The sequence below is a fragment of the Melopsittacus undulatus genome, chromosome 5 (genome assembly GCF_012275295.1).
Source record: "Melopsittacus undulatus isolate bMelUnd1 chromosome 5, bMelUnd1.mat.Z, whole genome shotgun sequence".
NCBI lineage: Eukaryota > Metazoa > Chordata > Aves > Psittaciformes > Psittaculidae > Melopsittacus > Melopsittacus undulatus.
This window is the reverse complement of record NC_047531.1, coordinates 5,491,537-5,512,715: the sequence shown is the minus strand read 5'-3', so window position 1 is coordinate 5,512,715 and position 21,179 is coordinate 5,491,537. Positions and strand designations below refer to the sequence as shown.

Genomic DNA, 21,179 nt, shown 5'->3' with positions numbered 1-21,179 from the left:
TTCATACTGCAATGTTAAATCAAACCCAAAACATCCAAAAGAAAACACTGATTTCTATTCTACTTCTCATTTCAGCATAGTTTAAAATGAATGAATCAGCTACTTAAAAACCTCCTTCTCTAAACAGGGATTTGGAAAATGCATCATAATTAGATTAGACATTATTTTATTATTTTATCACTTAATTATTTTATTGATATAATTATGATGATTATTATAATTAGATTAGATATTAGGAAGTCATTCCCTGTGAGGGTGCTGAGGCGCTGGCACAAAGGGCCCAATGAAGCTGTGGCTGCCCCATCCCTGGCAGTGTTCAAAGCCAGATTGGATGTGGTTTGGAGCAACCTGCTCTAGTAGAAGGTGTCCGTGCCCATGGCAGGGGGCTGGAACTGGGTGAGTTCTAGGGTTCCTTCCAATCTGAACCATTCCATGATTCTATGACAATTATGCCTCTCTGTATATAAGCTTTGGCTGTTGATTTTCTAGAGACAGTTTAATTCAGTAGGGTTTCCTTTTTCTTTCTTTCTTTGCTTTTATTAAGAGTCAATCCCATGCAAACCAATTACTTTGTCATTGGAATGATTTTCATAAAACACATCTGATACTTACAGCTGGTGACTGCATTTATACAGGACTGAAATGGGCTGAAAGGTATGAACTTTTCTATCCTTTCTGATGACTGCTGCTTTAGAGGCCTATGTGATACTTTAAATGTCAACACTGTGAGCCTTTTCATGGCAGGTAGGAAAAGCAAGTAAAGAAGAATTCAGATTAAGAAGATTTACAAGCAGGGGAAGGAAGGAGTGCCACAAAAGGTCAATCAAAGAAGGTACATTGAGATTCATAGATTATTAACACCACTTTTGCAAGGCTGTGATTATAAGGAAGAAGAAGAGAGTCGAGATATGATCCAATTTCTAAAATAAAAAAGCCCAAAACAAGTAAAAACTTAAATTTGAGCTGGAACCAGCTTTCAGAAATTGCATTTTAAACAGAGACATCCATGGATTCTATTTTAAACAGAGATACTCTGCAGCAACCAACCTTGTGCTGAATGCAGCTGTGACTTTCCAACACTAATTACTAGTAGTGCTAAAAGCCACATGGGAGACTGTGAGCTGCCAGAAAAATGATCCCTTTTTGCTCTCGCAGACCAAAAACACACCATAATTTCATAGTTTTAGACAAGTTACTTGTGGATGGCTCTGCCTCATATATTTTTGGTATATATTTTGGGTCTGCTACACTCCCGAGTCAAAAGACAGCCAGTGTGTGATTTATCTGTAGGGCTGGACCAGGGTGATAGAAAGGAGAATTGTCTATGAGATCTGCAATCCCTGACAGCTTCTAATAATTCATCCTTATGAGCAGTGGAGAAGAAACCTTCCAACAGGCATTACTCACTTTACTGCAAAGGACTTGGCTGAAACCACTCTACTTTACCTTTGGAAGGGCTGGGCATATGCATTAGGTGCTTTCCCTGATAGAGCCTGACGTGCTGCACAGAAACGTCTTTGGAAAGAAGCTTCTTCCTGATAAAGAAATATGAGAAGCTTTAGACAGCAGCTTAAAAGTATATATGGTAACTTAATTGGTTATGATACTCCTCTCTTTTGCTAACACTCCAGAGTGTATGAACTGATAGATTCTGGGAAAATAGCAGAGCTATATTATAACTAACAAGGTGCTAAATGTGATTCACCAGTCTACACAGACCCAATTTTAGGTTGAAATCTTGCTGCCTTTGAAAAATGAAGATCTTTACCTCCAGTGAAGCTCCATTTCTTCATAGTAGTCAAAATGTGCGAGGAGGTAATAGGAAGAAATACTTTCAGAGAGCTACTCTTGATGCATCCCAACTTCCCAGTATGTTAGAGTAGGGATAATTCTAGCTATGCTGTTGTCTTAAGCTTCTTTTCACTAGCAAGGGACTGAATACAGTCAAATTTGCCTCTGCCTCATCTTAAGTACTTTGTCTCCTTTCTCCTTTACCAACTCTGTATCAAGCAATATCCCCCTCGTCAATGAAAGAATTCATTGCTCATTATATCTTCACTAAAAGAAAGAACCTTCTGCAAGTTTTAGTTAGCTTAAATGACTTTGTACAATGAACACACGATGATCTCAGCAGGAAAATGTGGTCCTGAGTGTTAAGGGTATGTTAACATGTGCTGTAGGACAATATAGTTTCTCAGGTCAGACAAATGCAGCAGCAGCTTGTACTTAAATACATGAACATGTACATCACAAAGTTATTAAATTGTGCTTTCTTATCAACCGATAGCCATTGATAATTATCAATTTAATAGCTAAATCACATGTAATAGAGGTGTTGTGTCATGGTATATGCAATGAAAGAGGAATGCTCACATTACGACTGTTGTGGATTCCTTCACTTTCTTTCATTACTTACACTAAGCAAGGCTCTCCTTAGGTGCTCACCAAGCCTGTGCTTTGTTTTGTTCTCTTTTGGTAAAGATATAGTTCTGACCTTTATTCCTGTGTAGATTACAGTTATAGACACCTTTCTCTTCATACCTGGTACAGTTAATTACAGCCATACAAAACTGGCATGCTCACAAGGGATAAGGCTGCAAGGAATCACATCTACTGTCTATCCCTGAGCAGCAGACCCTGCTTCTTATATTGCTTGTGGATAATTCCCATTAATTTCTTCCTGGTTTTGATTATCCAGTTCTACATGGTGATGCCTGCAGTGACAGGACACAATTTGGGTGCCAAAAGCACTACAATAATTTCCAGTCCCAAATGTAACAGTTTAGACAAAATTTCCCTTGAAGGCCACTGACATATTTACATTCTTCTCATTAAATATGGTCTAAGAGGCACCTGTGTTTCACCTGGAGTGTTTTACTAAGTTGCCACTTCAGCTGATGCTGTAAAGATTCCTCTGCATGTAAAAATATATTGGAAACGTAGTGCAGTAAATAAGGAAAAGGTATTACCAGCCCTGAACAAGGAGACTAATAAGAAAGAGCCTTGCAGCCACTAAGTAAGTGAAACCCAAGGTAAATGATGGCCCCCTTAGTCATAAACCACTTCTCCCTGACTTGACAAAATGTAAACTTTCAAAATAGGAATAAAACCAGATTAAATAAAAAGGGAGAAAAATAAATCACTGGGGTAGGAGTGATGGCAAAGTGCCACCAAATTGACAAATACTCTGGCTTCTCCCTCATATTAAACTAACAAACCTTGGGATGAAAGAAACTTAGGGGTGTTGGTCAATGAGAAACTGAACATGAGCTGGGTTCATTGTGGGCTTGAGACCAGAAAGCCAACTGTACCCTGGGCTGCATCAAAAGGAGCATGACCAGCAGGTCAAAGGAGGGGATCCTGGCCAGAGGTGCTCTTGTGAGATCCCACCTGCAGCATTGTGTGCAGTTCTGTGTGCTCAACATAAGAAGGACATGGAGCTGTTGGAACAAGTCCAGAGGAGGCCACGAGGATGATCAGGGACTGGAGCAGCTCCTGTATGGAGACAGGCTGAGAACATTGGGGCTGTTGAGCCTGGAGAAGAGAAGCTGCATGGAGGCCTCAGAGCAGCTTCCAGTGTCTGAAGGGGACTACAAGGATGCTGGAGAGGGGCTGTGCATCAGGGACTGTAGTGATAGGACAAGGGGTGATGGGTTCAAACTGGAACAGGGGAAGTTCAGGTTGGAGATAAGGCAGAAGCTGTTCCCTGTGAGGGTGCTGAGGCGCTGGCACAGGGTGCCCAGAGAAGCTGTGGCTGCCCCATCCCTGGCAGTGTTCAAGGCCAGGTTGGACACAGGGGCTTGGAGCAGCTGCTCCAGTGGAAGGTGTCCCTGCCTGTGGCAGGGGTTGGAACTGGAGGAGCTTTAAGGTCCCTGCATCCCAAACCATTCTATTATTCTATGATTCTATGAAACATGCAAATGAGCAACTCTTGTGACAGTTTTGGAGCTCTGCATAGCTTGAAAGGTTGTATTTCATTTCAGAAAACTGAAAGATGGGAGGTTCTCTAACCATACCTTTCTCCACATCTATGGGAGTCTTTGAAAGCCTGGGAAACGGGGGCAGGGGGGTTCTGTTACTTTCCTCCATCTACAGCACTAATTCTAAACATCAGAAGTAGTTAGAAATACAGAGACAGCGGCAAAATTGTAGAGCAAGTCATGGCTGCCAAGCCATCATTCATCATAATGACATCATAACCCTGGAATGGAACATAGTTTAAAGCTTTCATTTTTCTTTCCCCCCTTCTCCTGTCATTGTTGTATAAAATGAGCATTAGCCACATCTGCTTCATAGCCCCAACTCCTCCACTGCCTGCAAGCAGGATGAATGCCTGTAGGGAAAGGACTATTAAGGAGAAGGAAAAAAACAAGAAGAGAGATGAAGCTGGAGTTGCAAGAGGTTATTTGAAATCCAAGCACGTTGTTGCATGTGTTGATTGGAAAAGTAAAAGCAGGTGAAAAATGTGCTTAAATCTGATCTCTGGCAGTTAGCAGTAGATACACTCTGAGAGGTTTATCCACTGCCACAGGATGGCGTTCACAAGTAATCTTCGTTGTCCTTTTAACTGCATCTAAGTATTGCCACTGAATAGGATCATTTTGTATCTTCTTGTAGAGCTGAAAGATGATATTCAGCTGCCTTACACCAGTACACAACTGGTTGAAATCAACTGGAGGGAATCGTGCCTTTGGATCAGAACCTGTAGGGACAGGCCAAGGGGAATGGCTTGAACCTGCCCAAGAGAGGGGAGACTGAGCTGAGCTCTTAGGCAGAAGCTGTTCCCTGTGAGGGTGCTGAGCCGCTGGCACAGGGTGCCCAGAGAAGCTGTGGCTGCCCCATCCCTGGCAGTGCTCAAGGCCAGGTTGGACACAGGGGCTTGGAGCAGCTGCTCCAGTGGAAGGTGTCCCTGCCTGTGGCAGGGGTTGGAACTGGAGGAGCTTTAAGGTCCCTTCCAGCCCAAACCAGTCTGGGATTCTATTTAGGATCAACAGACTTACTCTGATGTAAAACTGAGCAGAAACAACAGTTTGTCCTCTCATTTGAGTTTACCTGCCTCTTTCTCCTCAATGTCCCTTTAACTCTGAGGTACTGGTAAATATTCTTGGAATGAAACACAGCCAGAGAACTGGAGTCAATTTTCTCTGGAGAAAGGAAGGTCTAACATGTACTTTTTGCATACAATTAATCATTTCTATCTAAGGTTAGAGTAAATGCTCCTTACCATAGACCTCAGTTGTGCAGCATATTTCTCTGGGATGCCTCCTGGATAGCTTTCAGCAGAAGAGTCCAAGAACTCACTGGCAAATGAAGACTGAGTAGTTCCAGTAGTTACACCACCAGGTGAGAATCTTTGGTGCCGTAAGAGCCGTACTGTGGAAGCTGGCATGGAAAAGACATTCCTGAACAAAAACATTCTGAACACCACTTTGCTTACAGCATGCAGAAAGAAACCAGTTATTTTCAACTGTCATCAGCTGGCTTTTGGCACAGTTCTGGATTCACAAAAGATAACTCAAGAAACTTTTAAAGGATTGGTCATAAGGATATATATTGGGTATGTATTGGATATATATTGGATCTAAGGAAGAAGTTCTTCCCTGTGAGGGTGGTAAGGCACAAGGTGCCCAGAGAAATGGTAAATGCCCCATCCCTGGCAGTGTTCAAGGCCAGGCTGGACAGAGCCTTGGGTGATATGGTTTAGTGTGAGGTGTCCCTGCCCATGGCAGGGAGTTGGAATGGACGATTTGAAGGTCCTTTCCAACCCAAGCCATTCTATGATTCTATACTGCTGGGTTGTAGCTACTAGAAGAACTGGTGTTAAAAACAGAACAGATGAGGCTGGAGACTGGAGGCTTCTGTTTCAGGGACAGTAAGCTGATCACTTCAACAGTGAGTACATCTAAAGCCTCACCTTCAGAGGTGCAGAGCTTCACATTGCCAAAACTTCAGTGGGATTTCTGGTGCCCAGCATCACAAATAATCAGGCTTTGACATAAATGTCCCTTTCCTCATTTGAAAAATACAAATAGCAACACGTACTCCACAGGACTGCTGTGCTATATAATTAATAGTTGTAAAATACCAGGTTCTGTGAAGGAAAGCTGCTAATGCAAGTACAGAGCATTAACAACTCAGAAATGGATTATCCTTCTGCTATAAAAACTTCTATAAAAGCAGAACTTATCTATTTTCTCCCGTTATTTTCACTCTATACATGAGCAAAAGCTCTTGCAGAGCAGTTCATTAAAACCAGAATTAACAACCTATCATAATCTTCCCCAACCAATCTTCCCCCTGCTACTATCTAACTGAAAATGTCCGTATTAAAGACAACCTTGGGGCAAGTTCCTTAAGATAAATTATTTCACAGCGTCCATAAGAAGAGATGATCTCGAGAAATAGGGTAGTTAAATTTATTTAAACACCTATAAATGAAGCTCTAAATGAATTTAATGGTGCATAGTAGATTTAAAAGTTACTTTATGGACAGGAGGATTACCAAAAACCAGTAGTAGTAATGAAGTTCCCGTAACTAGTGACAAGTCACTCACTGAAAGAACTCAGAACTGCTGAGGAACACAAAGTCCTTTAAAGGACCTTTAGACACATAAATATAGATCTTGGAAGATGCTATCATTATATAAAAGTATTTTCTCTTTAATCCTCCCCTTTTTCTCTTTTCTGTTCATCTAGTTGGGGTTTGGTGGGTTTTGTTGCCTTTCAGGATAAAACATCTCCAGTGTTTTTAAGACAAATAAGTAACAATATAGTAAGAATATCATAGTACAAAAGGGAAGGAAGTCTTTCTCACTTCAATAGTTTAAGATTAAATAAGACCCTGCAGAAAGGTCCTCACTGCTGTAGCACTGGGATGCTGTAATATGTGGAGAAGCTTTTTTCTTGCCCTCTGGGAAATCAGTATTTATTAATTCTTTCAGGACACAGAATTACTTGAACTGATGAACTGATGAGTTTTACACTATCCTTCATTAAAACATTCAGACAATCTTGCCCTCCCTTCAGCTACTTTTATTTGCAGCCTTCTGTGCCACACAGAAGGTCCTGAATATTGGCTCTCTGTAACTCAGCAAACTGATTAACCCTTTTGCAATGGATCTAATGAAGACAGCCATAAACCATGGAGGCTCTTTGAGCTGTCAGAGGAAAGAGCACATAAATGAGCTTCGTGTTAGTCCACATTGCACAACTTCTATCATAATATCTGTGTCTTATTTCTTGTATTCCAGCATTTTAGAGGTCATGTTCTGCTTTCATCCCAGCTGGTAACATGCCCTGTCTGGGCTAAAACCAAAGGTTCCAGCTGAGTTCTCACAGTATGTTAAGATAACCTTAGCTATGCTGCACTTCTCCTTTCTTCCTCCATAGGCAGCCATAAAGCTCTTCACTGCACCCTTCCCTCCTTGAGCCAATTCTAGAGCTCTAAGATTCTGAGCTGGGAATGGATCTGTCTGAAAGGTGGTTGGGGTGATTTTTCCTATCTTAGTTTTCAGATGGAGCTGTTCCCTGATCCAGGTTACACATGACTGCACAACCAGAGGAATGAGAGCAAGGGGGGAAGTAGAAATGCATAGGCAGAAGTAAGTTGGGCATGTCTATCTACTTTTTGCAGCAGTGTGCACTTGGATTAGCTGGAACTGATCACAAGGCTCCAGCCTCAGTCACAGGTGATGGTTTTAAACTGAAAGAGAGGAGATTAGGGCTGGATGTGAAGAAGAACTTCTTTACAATGAAGATGGTGAGGCCCTGGCCCAGGGTGCCCAGAGAGGTGGTGGATGCACCATCCATGGGGACATTCCAGGCCAGCCTGGATGTGGTTCTGGGCAACCTGATCTAGATGAAGATGCCCCTGCTTATTGCAGGGGGATTGGACCAGATGAGCTTTGACAGTCCCTTCCAACACAAGTTATTCTCAGATTCTATGATTCAAGCACAAAAGGCTTCTCTTAAATACACCACCAGTCATTTGGGTTTACCATGGTGCAGGTAGCCACAAAAGCACTTAGAGTGGATTTATAAGTTGCCTTCACTCATCTTACTATCCCCGGTTTCATATACTTCTTTATGCTTCTTGCTACCCTGGGGAAGAGGGTAAAGTAAGGTCTCACTGTCATGGCATTTTCTTGCTGCTCAGCAGGTTGATTGGCACAAAACTCTCAGCCATGGATGCGTATCTCATTTGTGATTCACCTGGAATGAATAGGATGCCCAAAAGCATCCTTACAAGAGTCAGGCAACTCACTTCCTGCATATAATTGCCTCAGGACACACAATGATGTAAAGAACCTGGGAAAATCTCCATTAAAGATTCGCATCCCAGGAAGGAATCAGCCCAGAAGACCCATTGCAGGGAAGCACACAGAGGTTTAGACACGAGAAATCTTAAAAACTGCATCATTTCAGTTCTTGTAACAAATAAATAGGAATTCTTCACTGATAAAAGCAGTTTTAGCATGTGCGCAGACACAGTACCTGCTCCTACTCTGCTGTTCGAGTCCTGAATGCTATCAGCAACTGCAGGTGGTTTCAAATCCAGGTATTCCCTTACGATGAAACTCAGTTCTGTGAATGCTTCATCCAGTTCATCTGCAGACAGGGATATGCATTTCATGGCATAGAGAAAGGATGCGCAATGCTAAAACCCAGCCTTTCATCAGTATGAAGTTACAAATAGCTGAAGTCTGATGCAGAAATGCATTCTTAACTTAACCAGCTCATCTTTTGGGGAGAAAAGTCTTCATAAATAGCACATTCACAAAGATAATCTGAAATTCATCTCAGTTTCTGCACTCACCTAAACATTGTCCTTCTGCAATTTGGCTTTCTGTTCTATTTCTTTAATACTACATTTAAATTGCAAGCTCTATCTCCCCTTGAGAATAAGTACAAATACACTGTTTTGTACCACAATGGGATGTTTCACCATGACTCTGGTGAAGCACAAAAATCACCTCCACAAAAGGGCAGACACAAAATGAAGTAGAAAAGGACACTTCTTTTCCATCTGCCATCCTCAATTCCTAAGTAGCAAGAAGCAAATGTTCATTTTAATGGAATATCTTCCACCCTTCCATTCCTTGTTCCAGGCTGGGGGACTTGGGCAAGTTAGGAAGCAGAGGAGTCCTACAGGGAGAAGCTTTACAGGAGGCTCTTCCTTATAGGGGGACATTGTCAGATTGCACATTGGTTGTCATTTCAAGACTTGAATAAAGCCTGTCCTGCCCAAGGATAACTAGGTCTGTTGGATCAAAAGCAGCTCTGTACTCTGCCCAGAGACCAATAGACAACTAGATCATTTGAATATTGTCACAGAACACAATACTCAACAAGTGTACTGCTGAGTTCAATAAGTGGTTCACTTTCTAGATGGGCTTAAAGCAAAACTTGGACATAGTGGAGTAATTCAGTCCTGACAGATGTCTGGGGTTTTTGGATTCCTGGGACAAGAATTAGCTGGGAAAATCAGTTAAGGGATAGTTTAAGCTGTTAGGCTGAACACCGAACCATTAGTCATCCTTAGTTTTGCCATTGACTCTGTTTGCATAGCAGTTTCAGTTCATCTATTGGTGTGACCTTAGAAATCAGATTTAAAGTATGAATTAACTTACCTATGTACACAGTGGCATCAAAGTACCCTGGAAAACCCTCACTCATGTTGATGTACATGTCCACTCTGGAGACAGCCTCTTCAATCTCTGACCTGCTGAATAGTCCTTTCCTCCGCAGATGCTCCTCATATTTCCCTTTGCTCAGTGGTACTAACAGGATACATTTGGGTTTAAAGTAGGTGTTTTTCAAGCTACGCAGACCCTTCAAATGGAGCAAAGAAACAAAATGTTTTGTGAAATTACTGTGAAATCAGTGCTGAAAACATTAATCCCATAGACAGGTCTCAAGATCTAGAATGCAACAAAATAGGCAAGTTCAACGTAAAGCTACATATGGAAAGCATTGTTAGTATGACTTTGTTCTAAACACAGTTTTGAAAGAATCTTTTTATTCAAATTCCACAGTGATTTAAAACATTGTGCTTCTCATACCCACCAGTTAATAGGTTTTCTCTTTTCTGAATCCTTCCTGTTCCATTAGGACCTAGTTATTCCAGGTGTTATATACCTGAATTGAGAGCAGCTCTGCTCTGGAGCCAGGCTGAGAGAGCTGGGCTGGGGCAGCCTGGACAAGAGAAGGCTCCTGAAGGGGAGACCCCAGAGCAGCTCCAGTGCCTAAAGGGGCTGCAGGAAAGCTGGAGAGGGGCTGGGGACAAGGGTCTGTAGGGACAGGCCAAGGGGAATGGCTTGAACCTGCCCAAGAGAGGGGAGACTGAGCTGAGCTCTTAGGCAGAAGCTGTTCCCTGGGAGGGTGCTGAGGCGCTGGCACAGGGTGCCCAGAGAAGCTGTGGCTGCCCCATCCCTGGCAGTGTTCAAGGCCAGGTTGGACACAGGGGCTTGGAGCAGCTGCTCCAGTGGAAGGGGTCCCTGCCTGTGGCAGGGGTTGGAGCTGGAGGAGCTTTAAGGTCCCTTCCAACCCAAACTATCCTATGAGTCTATGATTCTAAACAAGCATTTCACTGACTCACGTTATTGTGCAGACATAGAGCACAATTTATCTGTACCTCTTGGCCTGTAGTTTTCCAGCCTGAACAAACTGTCAATTTTCTCCTCATTCTCTTTATTTTTCTAAGTGAAACTCTGCAACTTCATCAGGATAGAGGCACATTTATTTGGCTAAAGCAGCTTGCAATTTTACCACCTCCTGAAACTGGGCATCACCACAAGTCCCCAGCAGAGGTAGGATGTGCTCATTCCTCAGCTGTTACACTGTAGTCAGCCAACTTGAACAATTCTCATCCGCAGTTAACTGTAATGAAAAGGACTTGTCACATAAGAGCTCGGGAAACATTTACATGTGCCTTGCATGAACTCTGCTGTGAGGACAGCAGCTCTGACAGCTGAGGATGGCAAATACCTATTATTTCAGCTAGATCTGAAAAGCAACCTGCCTGTGTGCCAGGACTCACAGATAGAGGTTTATACAGTGATGTAGGTAATGGTACCAACCCTGGATTTCTGACAGCTCTCCTTTGCACCAACATACACTTAGAAGAGTATTTTATCTCTCACTCTTGTCCTATCTACATATAAACCAGAATACTGAATCGTGTAGCCTGCAATACAGTATTGCATTGCTGCTAACAGGAAGCTATAGTGGAAGGTGTCCCTGCCTGTGGCAGGGGGGGTGGAACTGGATGAGCTTTAAGGTCCCTTCCAACCCAAACCAGTCTGGGATTTCTATGATATCCTTTGACTCCTTGGCCTGAATGAGAGGATAACCTTCTATTTCTGGGAGCACATTAGCCACCCTGTTCCTTGTCTGGAACGTGCTCTACAAGTATTGGTGGCTACATGAGCAAAGAGAAAGTGCAGCAAACTTGCTTACTCCAACACATAACCGTGTGTCAGACCTGCAGCAGCTTCACTGGCTGGAAGTGTAGACTCAGCACGATTTAACTTCCAGTGTTTGTTTCAATCTCCTTTATCAGTGAAAGATTTACTCCAGATTTAAGGGAATGAACAGCTCTAAAGTTCTCGTCTCAGCCCACAGCCCATAATTAAAGTTCCTTTTAATAGTGCTAAATCACTTTGGGTATGAGCCTCACAGAAGATAACGGACTTCTATAACTTCTATTCAGACACATAACTCACTGGTATTGTTTTTCATCTGCTCGCAGAGTCCACACTGATGCAAGACTATGAATAATTACTACATGATCTTGAGAGGTCGGTGACAAAGGAGTTTCTCAGCTGTCTGTCCATGGCAGCAGCTTCAGTAATACCCAGTAAAAGTTACACTCACTGCCTATGTTGCTGGGTTAGCCTCCTTATGAATAAAAGTGGTGTTCCTTAAAGTTCTTTCTCCTAAATTACTTGATAACATACCTACTTTGTGAAGAATTGACAGCTTTAAAAGGCATGCCATCAAGTTGAATCTCACAAACACACTCAATGCCTGTTTCAATCAATGGAGACTGAGGGGAATTCACACTTCTGACAGGACTGAGAAGGAAGGGGAATGGAACTACACTGACATTAAACTGTTATTTTCTGTTTAAGATCAGTCATGTAACAGGCACTGAAGAGCAGGATTGTAGCATTAAATTGTTGACGATTTGAGCAGGGAGCTACTTCTATTTTAGCACTGACATAGGATCATAGAATAGTTTGGGTTGGAAAGGACTTTAATATCACCCAGTTCCAACCCCCTGCCATGGGCAGAGATGGTTCACACTAGATCATGTCATCTAAGGCTCTGTCCAACTTGGCCTTAAACACTGCCAGGGATGGAGCATTCACCACTTCTCTGGGCACCCTGTGCCAGCGCCTCAGCACCCTCACAGGGAACAGCTTCTGCCTTAGATCTAACCTGAACTTCCTCTGCTACAGTTTGAACTTGTTACTCCTTATCCTATCACTCCAGTCCCTGATGAAGAGCCCCTCTCCAGCATCCTTGTAGCCCCCTTCAGATACTTGATGCTACTGTTCTGTTATTTGTACATTTATATACAAACCAGTAAACATGTACAGATTTACTTGGGCCAAAGAAGACTAAAATTCCTCATGAACTTAACTGAAATACTATTTTTTTGGAGCATCAGTTTCACAAACAAAATAATCATCCTAATCTTGAATTTAGCATTGATTTTTGCTCAATTCTCCTTAGTCATTCCCCTAACTCTGGATGCACAACTTAAGATCCTATGGTAGCACTGCAGTCTCCCACCTTTCTTTCTATCCTTATTATTTTTCCCCATCTATTCTGAAGGTTTGCAGTGTTAACTCACAGGAAACCCTTGAAGGTAGAGCTGAGCCCTACAAACACAGTGAAACCCAACAACACTCAGTATAACGCTCCAGGTGCTCTGCAGAGTCTCTCAGTTTGGAAGCTCATAAAGATGGAACTTGTTCTGTAGAAAGAATCTGGAAGGAAATGTATCCTGCCTTTCCTTTCTGTCACCTCAACCCCTCGCTAGTAAATCTTGTCCTAAGATAATGAGGAGTAGATAATTAGAAAATGAACTAAAAAGTTACTCTGTTGGGATTCTAATAGACAGGTTTTGACACTCTGTTTGTGACCCAGTTTCCTAACGCAGCGTGACTTCAGAGATTCTACCATCTGTGCATGTGCACCTGACAAATCTCAGAGAGGGTAAAGTCATCCCTCAAAGAGATTGTGTCTTTTAATAGTTCTGCCCAAAATATTGCCTCAGGCTTGCATGCAGCCTCTGTTGCTTCAGCAGCAAAGGAGAAACATGGCATTCTTGTAGGGGTGATCAGGAGATGTGCAGCTCTGGACTAGTCCCACTATAAGCTGCAGATGGAGGAGGGAAAGCACTGGTTGAAAAGCTGAGGATACTGTAATGGGAAGTGCTGGTGATGTGGTGGGGAGATGAGGCTGCTGAAGACTGGAAAAACAGGCCAGAAAATGTTAAGAAGCCAGCAGAAGGATCCATGACTAAATGTGGGTGTCCATAAACAGAGTGGTGAGGGTTACATACAGACAATGGGGAGCTACTTGATACAGGCAGTGGAGTTCAAAATGCAGTTCTGACCAAATAAGTGTAATTCCAGTCACTGTAATTAGCCCACACAACTAGTTCAAATGTATCTGCAGCAGCTGAAGGCTGGGCAGAAGGTCATGGGGTGTCTCTTGTGTCACTAAGTGGATATGCCCAGGGAGCTGAAACAAACCTTAGTCAAACTGCATTAATTCCTCCCCAGGATAGGTTCCATAGAATCCCAGAATGGTTTGAATTTGAAGGGATCTTAAAGCTCATCCAGTTCCAACCCCTGCCACAGGCAGGGACACCTTCCACTGGAGCAGCTGCTCCAAGCCCCTGTGTCCAACCTGGCCTTGAACACTGCCAGGGATGGGGCAGCCACAGCTTCTCTGGGCACCCTGTGCCAGCGCCTCAGCACCCTCACAGGGAACAGCTTCTGCCTAAGAGCTCAGCTCAGTCTCCCTTCTTTCAGGTTGAAGAATGACTCAATCAACAATGGTTAAGCAATTAGTAATCCTTACCTCTAATTCTAATTCAACACAAGTTGCAAGACCCTCTCTGGCAATTGATTCGATAGTGTCTCTTGCAAGTCCATAGGAATAGCCACTGTATTTATAGGTTGCTATAAACTGCCCCTGAAATTCAAAACAGCAGTTATGATGAGAAAATAAATATTTTAAGGGGAAAAGCTTCCTTAAAGGATCATAATCGCTCTGGACTTCCTTGTTTTCATTCCCTCCAAAGTTTCTCCCTGCCTAAACCATCAAGGATAATGAGGCCAATGGGAACACACAATTTGCAGGGAAGAGCATGTAGTCATTCCTGCAGGGCATGTGCTTGTACATTGTTCATAGATAATAAAGCACCAGTGTCTTGAAAACAAGCTGCTGACAGGTTACAGCTTTCATTGGTTATTCATTTACACTGTAAAGAAAGTGAGATCTAAAGCAAGGGGCATCCTTCTTTTGACATTACATCAAACCATATGGCCATGCCATATAAAAGAGAAGATGCCAAAGAGAGGGCAGAAACAGATCTGCAAGGAGAATGTATAATTGGCCAAGAGATTTCAAAGTTAAAACCTGACAACTGAAACTTTGTTCCCCATTAGTACATCTAGAGAAATGTAAGCACATTATATGCTTTTCAAATGAAACTATTTGATTACTTAGAGTTATCATTTAGGACTAGATCAGTTTCTTAAGACTGTGTTGGCTCCCCCATCTGTATATGTATAAATAATGAGCTCTGTTGCGGCTTTTCAAGCCAATGTTTTACTGCAGGCAGCAAAAGGCATCAGAAACAGTAGCTGGAGGCACATTGCCTTCAGAGAGAAACACAATGCCTTCAGGGTGAATTTGCTAAGCTTTCAAAGACTGCTTTCACTGTGGGGTTGCCGGAAGGTTTGGAAATAACAAGGAAATAAGTTTATATCAACTATTTAAGGAGTTTTTCTTCCCTGCACACACGTATGTGCACATGGAAATAAGTTTATTTCGACATTATAGTACTGTTTAAAGTTTCCTACTGATCATTATGCACATTTAATGGTTTCTCTACATTCATAAGACAGAATAAATACACAATGATACAAGAGATTTGTGGTTTCCATCTATAAACTTTAGCTACGTGACTGTGAATGAATAAGCCTGCACACACAAACCTAATCTAATAAAAACCAAAATCAGAGCGGTCATAAAGCTGAGCTCACTCTGGGTGTAGGAAATGGGGCTACTAAGATACGAGTCAGGTACTTACCATGTTCACCATTTTGTCAAACTCTTCTTGAGTAACAAAGTAGTAATCAAGTCTGTTTTCTTCTCCAAAGTAAGCTTCCCTGGTAGTGTGACAGGGACTGGAAGATAGATGGTATAATAAAGAAATAACCTGGTTTCAATCATAGAAGCAACTCTGGAATCGGAGGGGAGAGGGGGGAAAGGGAGAATGCTACAAAACAGTTTATTCTGAAGAAGAAAAGAAATACGAGGTGCAAATCACAGCCCTAATGCTGCATATTTGAAGGATCAACCCATAAATACAAAAAGGAAGTTTCAATGTAACATTACATTTTGGCTATAAATCCCCTCCCAGCCCAGGGTAGCCTGAACTGAAGCTGTCACAGCACCCTGTAATAGAGAAATGATGAAACCATTTTTTTCCTACTCATGTCAGCTTGTGGATGATATAAAGTAGAATCCTAAATATGGGAAAGGAGACTAAGAGTTAGGCTGAACTGAGGTTAAGCAAGAGATTACAAAGACTAGTCTTTAAGTAGACTGCTAATAGCAAAGGAAAGAAACAATCCTGAAATGAAGGAGAAAAGTAGGATAGAAGGCAGGAAAAGTAATCACCTGCCACCACTTAAGGACAATAGGATAAACCTCAGGTACGTGAGCTTAGTACCAGGATGAAACACTAAAAAAGCCCTAAAAAACCCCAAAACCCCCATTATAAACCAGTTATAAACCACTAAGAAGTTGTGCTTGTTTTGGCTGGGGTAATTTTCCTCATAGTACCTGGTGTGGGGCTGTGGTTTGGATTTGTGCTGGAATCAGTGTTGATAACACAGGGATGTGTTAATTATTGCTGAGCAGTGCTTCTTACACAGCGTTATGGTGACATGTTCATTGACATGGTTTAATGGTGGATTTGGCAGTGATGAGGTAAAGGTTGGACTTTAATGAGCTTAAAGGTCTTTTCCAAATGAATGGATTCCATCATTCTATGGTTCTAAGGCCTTTTCTGCTCCTTGCCCCACCCCAACAGTGAGGAAGCTGGGGGTACACAAGGAGTTGGGAGGGGACACAGCCAGGGCAGCTGACCCCAACTGACCCAAGGTATATGCCATACCATATGTCATCATGCTCAGCATATAAAGCTGGGGAAGAAGGAAGAAAGGAAGGGACATTCAGAGTAATAGTGTTTGTCTTCCCAAGTCCCCATTATGCATTATGGAGCCCTGCTGTTCTGGGGATGGCTGAACACCCCCCGGTGATAGTTTGAAGGTGGTAAGGCACAGGGTGCTCCAGTGGAAGGTGTCCCTGCCCATGGTAGGGGTTGGGACTGGATGAGTTTTAAGGTCCCTTCCAATCCAAACCGGTCTGGGGCTCTATATGGCAAATGAATTCCTTGGATTGCTTTGCTTGTGCACAGCTTTTGCTTTTGTTATTGAACTGTTTTTATCTCAACCCAAAGTTTCCCCACTTTTACCTTCCAGCTCTCTCCCTCATCCCACTGGAGACAGTGTGAGTGTGAAGCTGCATGGGGCTGGGGTTAAACCGTGACATGAGTTTAGTCAATACAACAGAGCTTGTCAGGTCTTCACCACCACAGCATTTAGAGGGTGCCACTTTCTTTTATATCAGCAAGCTATGACAAATGAGAACAGTGGGCTCTAAAACTCCACTTCAAAGGCCTGATTTCCTTTAAGATATTATGAATGCGTTGAGCTTTAAAGGTCATTCCTAAGCACCAGCCAGATGGTTGGAGGGTCCAATTTCACTGGGTTTTCTGAAACGCTTTTCTGCATTACAACCCTTTTGAATTGCAAGGCCATGTTTACATTCCAGCTGCCAGGGTTTCCTGCGTGCAATACATCTTTAATGAGTGGAATGTTTGAAATCTAAAGGTAAAAGCCAGAAAATTGCTGAATTCTCCCCTGAATAATTAAAACACAACTTTGCTTTATGGTTGCAATTTTCTGCTCTGTTAAGATTCTGCCTCTCTCTCCTTTTTTTCTAGTTTCCCTGCATGCATAAAGCTTTTAGAAAATAAAATACGTGGTAGAAAAACAATACACTTAAAAAACCCCTGCACAACGCTTGGGATATTTCAATTGGCTTTCAATTAGCTTGTCATTTCCAATGTAGTCTCTCAAAACATTGTCATTGCTTTAAAGAAGGGTAAAAAGTCCTTTTTGCTATCATGTATTCTTACAGTGTCCTTTCAACTTGCCATTTATATGACCTAAACCAGCAAGTGGCTACAATCTGAGTACAGAGACAGAAATACATATAGACCTCTTCACCATCATGTGCTAAAGAAGAAGGCTACTACTAGACATCACATTGACATGCAGAACATGGTCCTGTGATGGTAAGAACTCTTGAGGTTTCATTCTCATATATGTATGAGCCCATGGTCCCTTTCTTACGATTCATTACCTAAGAGTGCACAAATAGAGACCCAGGTTCTACTGTGGCAATATATGTGAAACTATGGCTAAAGTTTAGTTGAAAATGAATGGATAAATTAGTGTAATAAAAGAGAAAACAGAGGAGAGACAACATAACAATATAACGTATATAGGAATATAGACTAGTGCTGAATAGCATGTGCTATAGGACCTATGAAAGTCAGGTACTGCGAATGGGTGGACAAGAGTATCAGCTTGCACCACCTAACTTTAAGCACCAGATAGTGGTGATACAACTTAGCCAGACTTCCCATCTCTTGGGCACTGGAAATAAGTAGGTGCCTCAGGGAAGTGATTCACAAAGGTTGAATCTCCCTTGGGAAGAGATAGGTTCTCTCCACTAAACACACAGGGAGCCCAAAAGGATCATAATTCAGGCCTTTCAGATAGGGAGAAGGTGGTGAAGTCTGAAAGGTGCCATTTGCTTTGATAACACTACTCCCAGGATAAGAAACTGGTCCAGCAACTGCACTTGCTTCTTTTCTTAGCTTCTGGATGCCCTCAGCACATGCATGCTAATGCGTTATATGCAGGTACATTACAAGAATAATGCATATGTATATAAACAGATGCTTTGGTTGAGGGTCATTAGTGAGCAGAGAGGGAACAGATCAATAAAAGGAGTACTAAATGACACTTTGGTTCGTTTGCTGTTCACCTTTGAAAAGAACTCAAGCATTTAAATAGCTTTTCTTTAAAGGAAGTATGTGGTGACTTGAGGCAATCAAGCCCTAGGAAGAGATAAAATGCAGAGCAATGAACATTTATTGCTTGTCTTTAACTTCTTCATAAAGAGAAACAACAACAGCCACCAAACCAGGAGCAGTTCTAGCCTGGATCACTTGGTGGCTTCAACTTAGGGAATAAACTTACCCAAATCTGAAGTAGTTGTTGAACTGTCTGCAGATCTTGTGAGTAAGCTCTCTCTTACCGCAGGCTACAGGACCAACTAATACCAGCATGGGGTAGGGAGTATCAAGAGAAGGTAAAGTGCTACAAGAAAGGAAAATAAAGGAGCTGTCATATTACCTACAAATGAAATCTTTAGCGACTTTGTATAAAGCTTCTATAGAGACTTTATCATCATTTCAACTAACCTCATCTGTCTATCACACTGTTCACATTGTTCACAGTGTAGACAACAATCAGGAGAAGCGTGTGCTCAGTTTGATATGCTCTAAACATAAAAATAGCACAAAATGCTGCATTAAAGACCCCTGGGTCTCTTTTGCCAAAGGAATTATGTTCTATCTGCTATAATCTTTTCTGATTTATAGCCTTTTCTAAAGCTCCCTCTGCAGTCACAGTGTTGCTGGGATATGTTTAAGAGTTCTCCAAGTCTACTGCAGAGCTGGTACTGTTTTAATGATGAGGATAATGAGCCTAGCATGAACCTGGACTCAATCCTACCAACCTTTCCACTCTCCTGCGTGGAATCTTGCTGACTTCCATGGCCCTGTCAGATGAAAGTGCTGATTTGTAAAGGACTCTACAATTCAATACAATGAAAACCACTAAGATTCACTGAACACAAACACCAGCAAGCTAGAAGAACCCAAAGTGCTACAGAAATACAAAGCCCTCCATTTTCTCCATGCAGAGCAGATGGTTAGAGCCTGAGATTTCCACTTCCAGCTGTAAATACTGGCATGAAAAGCAGTTGTGTGCTTTTGAGTGTCCAGCAATTTATGTAGGCAGCTAAATATGGAATGCAACTGTGGACTCTCATTTCTAACCCTCAGCTGGATCTTCTGATGAAGCCACTTGATAATATGTCAGAAATAGTTAAAATAGCTCCAAACTCATTTATTTTTAACTAATAAATAGTTTAAATAAGTTTAAAGCGGATGGAAACAACCTATGTGTATTTAGCTTCCATTTAATGCAATTTAAGCAGGTAAAAGCAAATACCTGAAACCAGAGCATATTTCTTTTACCTTTTCTAAGTAACTAAGAAGTAACGATAACCACTGAACACAAGCATGGAAGAGAGAGATTTCAAAGTAATGGCTTTACTCCTATTTTAGTGCCAGCAAACCAGCTCCATTATCTACCAGACTATTGGTATATAATGGGACTTGATGCTTCAGAAGCACTGAGATAATAAGGAAATCAAGCCTCCTAATTCTCTATGGAGTGCCAGCCTCACAAAAGACACAACAGATACACCTAATAAATTACAGAGACTGGATAATCTCTGTACATATGAGCTGTTACTAAGCTGTGAAATGAACCCAGATCCTGGTTCAGTGTTCCATCCACTAGGCTATTTTAAAGCAAGACAGTAGCAGAACCCTTGGGATATTTAAAGATTTTTTTACTTACTGTGCTGTTTAGCGTCACTTACGAGACATTAGACAATATAAGCACAAGTTGGTTAGCACAATACATGAAAAGTAATGAAGAAGGTAAAAATACAGCTTAAAAATCCTTATCTGAATGTGTTCAGTTGTGACATTCTGTTCAGTTCAAAAAATAGCTTCCTCCTGTCATGATTTCCTAAGCTGTTAAGACTGTCTTTTCCATTTTAATGCATGTGGTGAGAGCAGCCCTGAGGAGAAGGACTTGGGGGTGTTGGTTGATGAGAAGCTCCCCATGACCCAGCTTCAGTGTGAGCTTGAGCCCAGAACCCCCCCATGTGCTGGGCTGCACCCCCAGAGCGTGAGCAGCAGCTCAGGGAGGGGATCCTGCCCCTCTGCTGTGCTCTGGGGAGACCCCCCTGCAGCCCTGATCCAGCTCTGGGGCAGCAGCACAAGAGGGACGTGGAGCTGTTGGAGCGAGTGCAGAGGAGGCCATGGAGATGCTGCGAGGGCTGGAGCAGCTCTGCTCTGGAGCCAGGCTGAGAGAGCTGGGCTGGGGCAGCCTGGACAAGAGAAGGCTCCTGAAGGGGAGAGCCCAGAGCAGCTCCAGTGCCTAAAGGGGCTGCAGGAAAGCTGGAGAGGGGCTTGGGACAAGGGCCTGTAGGGACAGGCCAAGGGGAATGGCTTGAACCTGCCCAAGAGAGGGGAGACTGAGCTGAGCTCTTAGGCAGAAGCTGTTCCCTGTGAGGGTGCTGAGGCGCTGGCACAGGGTGCCCAGAGAAGCTGTGGCTGCCCCATCCCTGGCAGTGTTCAAGGCCAGGTTGGACACAGGGGCTTGGAGCAACCTGCTCCAGTGGAAGGTGTCCCTGCCCGTGGCAGGGGTTGGAGCTGGAGGAGCTTTAAGGACTCTTCCAACACAAACTGGGTTTCTATGCAAAGACCAGTTTAAGGCAACATGATCCCAGAAAGTATTAGTGACAGCTGTGGATCCTGCAAGTGCATTGTTAGAGAGGAACCACGTCAAAGATGGGAATTCCAGGGAACACTCTCACTGACTAGAGATTAAAATCTTATCGAGGTGTAGCAGAAAGGTTCTCTTGCTCAAGGC

At 42.7% G+C, this 21,179-nt stretch overlaps 1 protein-coding gene across 1 annotated transcript in view; it reads right to left on the bottom strand.

Annotated features, from left to right (window-relative positions):
- LRGUK (leucine rich repeats and guanylate kinase domain containing) overlaps positions 1-21,179 on the bottom strand; it is a 56,470-nt gene that overhangs the window by 11,358 nt on the left and 23,933 nt on the right. Inside the window, exons 11-17 of the mRNA XM_034062894.1 lie at positions 18,645-18,764; positions 15,335-15,431; positions 14,098-14,211; positions 9,630-9,831; positions 8,494-8,607; positions 5,225-5,382; positions 1,447-1,535 (exon numbers count right to left, since the gene is read on the bottom strand). Coding sequence (XP_033918785.1) covers positions 1,447-1,535; positions 5,225-5,382; positions 8,494-8,607; positions 9,630-9,831; positions 14,098-14,211; positions 15,335-15,431; positions 18,645-18,764 — 894 coding nt within the window. The remainder of the gene's footprint in view (positions 1-1,446; positions 1,536-5,224; positions 5,383-8,493; positions 8,608-9,629; positions 9,832-14,097; positions 14,212-15,334; positions 15,432-18,644; positions 18,765-21,179) is intronic.